Here is an 8,901-nt window from a genome sequence, read left to right as displayed (position 1 = left end):
CCTTTGCCACATTGGAATTGCCACTCTATGCGGTGACAATGGTGGTGGAGTTCATTGTTGGCTAGGTTTGGTTGCGTTGGCTTTGGCGTTGCTGAGTGTTGAATGTCGAGTGATGTGGCGACGTTGCACTCCTTTTTTACATATTCCCCGCCATCCCCACCACCGCCACTGTCAACGCCAATTCACAATTCATCTCCCCACTAAATAAGCCGCAACACGACAACAATGCGGAGGCCCGCAAGTCGTTTCAATGTATATTTAAATATGTAGTTGTGTGCAAAGTATGATGGGCAAGATGGGTGGTTGAGGGGCACATACTCGAGTTTGCCTTTATTGTAAATTTTTCCTAGCAGGTTTTTTTGGCCTTTTAATTTTTGATACGCTTTTTATTTCACGGTGCAGTGTAGTTGTTCCTTTTTCTCGTAAAATTGTACATTTGAGCTTTTGAAGATATTATCCCTGTAGAGAAATCTAGTCGCAAATTAGACTCATTTTAGATTCTTTTGATTAATTGTTAATAATTTTATGAAAAAAATGATCGTCTCTTTTTCCGCAGCCGAAACATAATACTTAGTCGACTTGGCGACTTCAAGGACTCGAATTGTAGTGAAACTCGTCTCGAAGTATGGCTTGTTAACTTGTTGCTCTGTCTTTAATTTAAGCCAAAGTGGAAGGTTGTGCCAGCTTTTGTTTTGTTGCTAGAGCTTCTCAAATATTGCAAAAAACGATTTTTTGTCACTTTGATCTAATTTTTCTCAAAATCTGGAGGTGATTGAAACTTTATACCCACAGTTTCGTAACACCGTGCTATAAAAACCAAAAATTTTTAAAACACACGAAAAAATCTCTATATTCACAAAACTAGGGGCCGAATATAGTATAACTTCGTTTTTAGTTTTTCTCTCTGACGTCAGGATTTTTTTTAAAGGGCTTTGAAATTTCTGAGATACATATGATTGAATAAAAAAATTATTAAAAAGTTTTGGTGCATTGTAGAGTAACAATATGGGTATCGCTTAAATGCAAAAATTCTGTAGAATTAAAAAAAAAATTTTTTGGTGCACCAGGTCGATAAGTGTTGGAAATGTCCTTTAAAATAATTTATATATCAAGGGCTAATATGTAAACTACTACATCCTCGAATTTCGGGCTTCTACCTTTATTAGTTTTAGATACAAAATTTACACTTCTCTTATAAGATATTGATAGTTACATTATACATAAGTGAAGATAATGGAATCATTACACTGTACGGCACTCGGCTGGGTATTGGACCAAACAAATTTTTTTTAAGAGATTGAGTCATAGCTAAAAAAGTAATTTCTCCGTTTTTCGAAGTTCGCCTCCGAAATATTATTATTATTATTATTATGGGCCATATGCACCGCGACCTCTAAAGTGGTCTATTGTGCGTGGCCCCCGGCCTATAAGGGAAGGCTCTTAATGTAGCCTAGCACCTCCAAGGGCGTTTTGTTCCAAATTTCAAATGGATTAAGGGTAGCGCACCAAAGTGGGCTAGTCTGCGCCTAGCGAGAGCATCACATTCACAGAGAATGTGTTCTGGCGTTTCTTCGTCCAGCTCACGGAAGCGACAGACGCTTGTTTCTGAAAGATTGATTTTACTGAGGTGGTAACGAAGAGAACAGTGTCCCGTGTAGTACCTAGTGAGAGTTTTGAGGTCCTCTCTGCCTAAATTGATTAGTTTCTTTGAAACTTCGTTTGAAGGGCAGATAAATCGTTTGGCTTGTCTTTGCCCTGGACATTCCATCCAATGCCTGTTGAACATTTTGTCTACCCAGTTATTCATGGTCCCCTTTATATGTGCTTTGGTGAGCCCACAAAAGGGTTCCGGACCATAAAATACTGCGGCAGCTCCCTGTTTCGCTAGGCAGTCAGCCTCCTCATTGCCATCATGTCCCTCATGCCCTGGTACCCATCCTAATAAGACTGTATTCTTGTCACCAAGAGCATTTAGGACATTGCGGCAATCATGTACTAGCTGAGAACTTATTTTGTGGGACTTCAGGGCCAGTAGGGCTGCCTGACTGTCCGACATAATGCAGATATATTTCGATGACGTTCCCCTTCTGAGACATTCTCTGCCACAAATTTCTATTGCATGAATCTCCGCCTGAAAGATGGTGGGGTAGCTACCCATTGGTATCATTTTTTTAAAGTTCGGCCCAAAAATGCCAGCCCCCGTTCTACCATTTTCAAGCTTAGATCCATCAGTATACCAAACCTCCCCATTGGGTTTGGTGTATGGGTTCCCTGTATTCCAGAGAGCTCGATCTGCAATGTGTACCTCAAATTTCCTAGAGATTTCTAGTTTTGGAACCATTGCATCGCGCATTTGTAGTATGGGGTCATTAGCGAATTTCATTAGGACCTTCATGTGACCCGACATATCTCCGATTTTCAGGTCGGAGGTGTTCAGGATTCTCAGTGCCGTTGTGGTAGCCTCACTTTCTATTAAAATAGGAAAGGGAGGTATTCCAACCAGGGCGCTGAGTGCATCGGCCGGGCAGGTCTTCATAGCTCCTGTTATGCCAATGCAGACTATTCTGTGCAATTTACTTAGCTTAGTGCTTGCACCTCTTTGTGTAGCCTTAGTCCACCATGCTAAGGAAGCATAGGTTACTATTGGCTTAACGACAGTGTTGAATGACCAGTAGGTCATTTTGGGGGTAAGGCCCCATGTTTTACCAAAAAGTCGTGAACAGGCAAAGAAGGCCTTCATCGCCTTGTTGATAACAGTGTCCAAATGTGCATTCCAGTTAAGTGTTTTATCAAGAGTTACTCCCAGATATTTAGCTTCACTGGAAAATTCTATTTCTGTGCCGCTCAAAGTAAGTTTAGTAGTAGATAATTTCCTCCTTCGAGTGAATGGAACAATAATAGTCTTTGTAGGATTGATGGTTAGGCCTTTATCCTCACACCATTTGTGTGTGATACGTAGGGCTTGTTGCATGCGGTTGGTGATAGTTTCGTCATGAAGCCCTGTTATGCAGATTACCAGATCATCTGCGTAGCCTTGCGTATTAAAGCCTTGGCTGTTCAGTGTGAAAAGGAGTTCGTCTACAACCATAGTCCACAAAAGAGCAGAGAGTGCACCCCCCTGAGGGCATCCTCTTGTGGCTGTTATCGATTCTATCGTGCCTCCTAATTCCAACCTGATGTTTCGTGTTCTTAACATTGATAACACCCATTGATTTATGATTGGGCTTACACCCTTTCTTAACAAGGCATCTTTTATTGCCTTATATGATGTGTTATCAAAAGCCCCTGAAATATCAACAAAGGCGCAAAGGGCTATATTTTTTGACTCCAGAGCCTTCTCAATTTTTTGAAGTAAGGCTATGAATGGCAGTCTCCGTGGATTTTCCTGGTTGATAGGCAAATTGGTTCTTATTCAGAGGTCGTTCCCTTAGGTTGACTTCTCTGATGTACTGATCCAGTATTTTCTCCATGCCTTTTAGAAGAAAGGAACTGAGGCTAATTGGTCGGTAGGATGACGGTAATTGTTCCGGCTTACCCATTTTGGGTAGAAACACGACCTTAACCTCAGACCATATGCTGAGAATGTGACCCAACAAGAGCGAAGCTCTATAGAGTTTAGAAAGGACCGGCGCTATGTGTCTAATTCCATGCTGCAGGAGACATGGATAGATTCCATCCGGTCCTGGTGATTTGTATGGGCTGAATGTTGATAAAGCCCATTGCACCCGCTCGACAGTGGTCAGCTTCGTAGCAAGGCTATGTTCTCTTCCAGAGGTGGATGTTGGAGCACCCAATTCTGGTCGACAGTAGCCTGATATACAGCGCGGGAAGTGAGTATCCAGCAAGAGTCTGCTGGTCTCACCCGGATGCTGAGTGTAGCTCCCATCTGGTCTCTTGAGGGTGCCAATTGTATTCCTGTAATCCCTTGTTAGAGCTTTTTGGAGGCGTACTGCCTCTGGAAGGCTATTTATTTCCTCACAGTGGTTTCGCCAGCTAGCTCGTTTGGATTTCCTTAGCTCCTTGTTGTAGGAAGTTAGCGCAAGTTTATACGGATTCCAATCACCCGTATTTTTTGCTCTATTGAATAGTCTTCTGGCCTGGCATCTCATTTGCTCAAGCTTCTTACTCCACCAAGGCACATCTCGTTTGGATTTTACCTTTCCTTGGGGGCAACTGCTGTTGAAAGCTATTACAATATCTGAGTGAAGCTGTTCAGCTTCATTCTCAAGCTCCTGTTTGGTTGTAATGGGGTGTTTGGGGCTGTTTCCGCCCTCTTCTATAGTAAAGCGGAAGAGTTCCCAGTTCGTTTTCCTGGGATTTCTGAAAACTAGTTCGTGTTCAGGAAAGAGACCCATGTCGAATTCTATATGCATGTGGTCCGACATTGATACCTCCCCGGAGACACGCCAGTTTGTGACAGATGATGACATGTTTTGACTGCTTAGAGTTAGATCCAAGACCTCCCCCCTTAAAGCATTTCTAAAAGTCGGTTCATTGCCACGATTTATAATATTTATATTATGACTACTAATAAACTCGAGGAGGTACTCACCCCTTTTGTTGGTATCGGTGCTGCCCCAAACAGTGTTATGTGAATTGGCGTCACAGCAGAGGATCCAGGGTTTACCACTCTGCTGGCAGTGCTCCACGAAAGCCTTTACTTCTGCTGTTGGGGCCATCTCCTCCTCACCCGGAAAGTACGCTGAGGCAAGTACTGCCTCTTGTACACCCCTTGGAGTGGGAATTTCGGCCCAAACCGCAACCAGATCCGCCGTCATGAACTGTAATAGAGGAAGAAACGTTAGTTTTTTGCTTAATAGCATCGCCCCCCTTGGGTGAGGGCTGGGGGCATATATGATCTTACCATCATTGACGTTCAGACCTTTGACCTCACCGCGTAGTATCCAGGGTTCCTGGATGAAGGCTATACCTAGACCCTCGTTAGTGAACCTCCTGCAGAGAACAGCTGACGCTGCCTTGGCATGATGAAGATTCACTTGGAGGCATTTCAGATGCCTCGAGTTTGCGTTGTGTTTAGGGAGAGATGGCATTATTTGCGGTCTCTACGGCCGCGAGCAGCCACCTTCTTCCCCCTATTTCTACCCCGCAAGGCCTTCTCCTCGGCTGTCCAGTAGCCGCTTTGAGTAGCCGCTTTGGAACTGCCATGTAGTGGTGGCCTCGCCTCCGAAATAGAGATATGGGCCTTCGAAATTCAAAATAGGGCCTTTGGTAAAAAAAAATTATTTTTTATTATTATATGTTAATAACTAAAAAATTAAAAATATAGACGAGTCCGCCTATTCTTATCTAAATGGTATATAACCTAATTTTGACAATTTTAAACTTATATGCTATCGTTGTGAACGTGATTAAACCCCCTTTTTCTGGTATGCATATTTGTATACTTCGTATATAAAAATTTGAAAAAAAACACTTTAAATAAAAAAAAATACATTTTTTTATAAAGAAAATATTTTAAACAAAAAAATTATAAACCGATTTTTAGAAAATTGGTATCGTTCTAAAGGATACCAGAAAACTTATACTTTCTTAAACCCAAAAATTTGTATTTATATACACAAAAAAAATTTGAATTAAAAACATTTTTTTCCTCTATATAAACTCTTGCCCCTCAAAGTGAAAGGTTGGCTACGCCCTTGTATACAAAACAATTAAAGTACTTAAACCGTACAACATGGGTTCAGTTTTTTTTTTTTTTTTAGTGCATACATGGTTCCATAATAATGATTCAAGTATCTTTATTTACGTATGTATATTGTAACTATCAATATCTTATTAAGAGAAGTGTAAAATTTTCTTTATCCAAAACTAATAAAGTTAGAAGGACGAAATTCGAGGATGTGGTAGTTAACATATTAGTCCTTGATATATATTTTCACAAAATGAAAAGTAATATTATATCACAAAACACTTTACGTCACCCTTCATAAAAAATTCTCGAACCTATATTTGCATGAAAAATAAATAATAAATGTATCCGCCATTGGTCCCATGGAGTGGTAGTACGCACCGCTAACCAGCCAAGCGTTCAAAATCGTAGATACTGGCTGAATCTAGTTCGGAAAGACGCTCATAATCATAACGGAAAAACGAAACAATTTCCTCAACATCACGACAGCTACAACAGTAGTCGTTTGCCTGTAGGCCTAATCTACAGGACCGCTAGACTTGTTCCTCGCAGACCGACTACTGCAGAAGGTTTTTTGATGACGAAGTGAAGGAGACCTCACAAAACTTGCTATGCCATAACCCAGCGATAGTAAAAACACTTCGCGGTCACTTTCTCAGTGATCTAGAGGATGTGAGATCGGAAGAGGCTAGGATCAGTACAACAAAAGCAAAGCAGCAAGGCAAAGGAGTGACCACGCCAAGAATAACCATTTCAGGGCACAGAAATAAATTTTGTTAAAAGTTTCTGAGATTAAAAGGGACAGGGGCTTTCACAATCGTCGCAGGCGAAAAAAAAATACCCAAAAAGTCTGAAAGATAAAACAATCATATTACCCGAAAAAATTATCTTACTTCCGTAGATATTTACAGGAGCTAAAAATCCATCAAAAGGACTTCCACTCGGCATTTCTTTCTCCTTTATTTTTGGAATGAGCTGGCACAAGTCGAAGGGCTTCTACTTTCGCTACCCACAGAATTGTTTCCAGAAATGATTTTTTAGGGTGCACTGCTGCTTATTTCATTAATGTCACACTCTAGTAAGGTAAACAACGCACATTCTCTGCCCTTTGAAGCTTTATCAGCGGAGATTTCTGCACTGCAAATCAGATTACTGCTTAAAACGGCGATAGTAGTTTTAAATACATTAGCTAGGCAAGGATAAGTAGGCAAAACTATTCACTTTACAATTTTTAGGAATAAACGAATACACAATTATAGAAGAGAAGGAATGCTGGAAGACCCTTCTTTCACCCCTTCTAAGGTAAGCTTTTAGAATGGCTAACGCTAAGAAGGCCTTATCTTCTTAGATGATGTCAGAGGAAAATGGCGCCGAAAGGTTTTTGAAACTCTATTTTCGGCGGTAAGTACTCTCTATCTGGTCTGATAGTGGTAAGTAAAAGACAGAAAACTTCCCCCATTTTCCTGCAGGGTTGGTATGAACTAAACTTTGCGAATGTGTATACAAATATACGATACACCACGAATATTTATACATACATATCTTTCTGTAAAAGAATTTTGGTTGATCTTTAGGATTTCTTAGTACTGTATGGTATATGGAAAGCGTAAACATATTAGGGCTGTTCAGGATCTTGTGCATATGGTCTTGCATCTGTTAAACACATTCTATAGGCTTTATGCTTTCGATTGGTATATATGTAATTTGTTCATTAAACAAATAAGTGCAAAATTAAAAAAAAAATTTATAACTTTTGAATATTTAATTAAAAATATCTGGCCACGATTTTTTCAGCCCAACCCCCTCGCGATATATTCCCTAACACGTTAAATTTCATACAAAATAGATTTCATCCATTAAACAGATGGGCAAAGGTCGTGCCTAATTCGGATCTTCTACTACATGACGGGAGAATGAGGAATGAAAAGTGAACTAATAAATGGAAAATTCCTGGTTAAACGAATTATGAATGTGAATAAATTTTGGTTTCTAAAACTATTATTATTTTTTATTTGGTTGACTTGGATTTTTGTATGCATGTTTATGCGTTTTTTTGTACTACATATGAAAATTTTATTAACATGGAATTTCCCATATATGTATGAATTTTTTTCGTGTAAAATTTTTTTTCGGAGTTCCCTGCGGTAACTTTTTACCAAGTTTTGACAAAGTAATTATGTTTTTCACAAAAAATGTACATACATATGTATGTATATAAGAGGTATCTGTTTCGTTTTCTAAATGATACAACGAGAGCTAAACGTCCTTAGCTACTTTTGTGCCTAAAAAAGTACATTTTTATAAGAATGTGTGTGTGCACTAGAAATGCCTTTCTTTTCGGGCAGCTGGTTGGCTTCATTTTTTAAACGCATGCCATTGGAGCGCACGCCTGGTTAAAAGGTAAGAAAAGCCTTATTTAACAACACACACAATTGAATTACTGCGTACATTGTATGTACATGAAAATATATCCCCATGTGTGGGGAAAATGGCTAAATAAAGAGGATTGAAATGATTTGAGAAATTGACACAATTTGTAGCATATAATCGCTTGTGTATGTATGTACATATGTAGTATGTACGGCTATGCATGAAGACATTTTTCTTCGCCGCCAGTTTATTCTTTTATGGCATATGTACATACTAGGGCCTTCAATCCCGGGATCACAGCTTCGGGATCCCGAGATTTTTACCGAGTTGATTTACGGAATAAAAGAGATGTTGAAAACGAAAAAATTAACTCATTTGACATGAAAAACGAGATATACAGGACACGAAAATTTTGACGGACGTGAATTTCAGAACCTGCCTGAATAGCTTTGTGCAAGAATTGTATGATAACGAAAAATCTGGTAGCAATTGAAAACACAACAAGATTTTACAGTGTGGAAAGGTTCTTCCGCATTTTATTTTGTTGCCGTTTCATGGAAACTGAATTTCTGAAGATATTAGCTAGGGGTTTTTACAATTAATATAGACATTTAAGAACACTATACAAATATTTAGACATTAAATTACGGACTCTTTTACTAAGGTGCATTATGATCCCTGTAAGACCAAAAACGGTGCCAATGAATCTGTGTGGTTTACAAAAGGCGAACCTACTGTTAAATGCAAAAGCTGTGATAGAGTCGAAATCACGAAAAATGACGGAATCCCAGGATTAGAAATTTTGCATCCCGAAATGCCGGGATTGTTAAATGTTTCGGATTGAATGCCCTAGTACGTACATACATATATGTGTTTTCATG

The 8,901-nt window shown here is 39.5% G+C and overlaps 1 protein-coding gene across 1 annotated transcript in view; it reads right to left on the bottom strand.

Moving 5' to 3' along the window:
- The window catches only part of LOC118753739, a 9,308-nt gene extending 6,220 nt beyond the window's left edge, over nt 1-3,088 (bottom strand). The window contains exon 1 of the mRNA XM_036488611.1: nt 1,796-3,088. Coding sequence (XP_036344504.1) covers nt 1,796-3,088 — 1,293 coding nt within the window. The remainder of the gene's footprint in view (nt 1-1,795) is intronic.
- Nucleotides 3,089-8,901: the final 5,813 nt, after the last annotated feature.

The sequence above is a fragment of the Rhagoletis pomonella genome, unplaced genomic scaffold (genome assembly GCF_013731165.1).
Source record: "Rhagoletis pomonella isolate Grant_MI unplaced genomic scaffold, Rhpom_1.0 Rhpom_scaffold_00002, whole genome shotgun sequence".
NCBI classification, from domain to species: Eukaryota; Metazoa; Arthropoda; class Insecta; order Diptera; family Tephritidae; genus Rhagoletis; species Rhagoletis pomonella.
The sequence above is the reverse complement of the archived record's forward strand: the minus strand, read 5'-3'. Positions and strand labels throughout refer to the sequence as shown.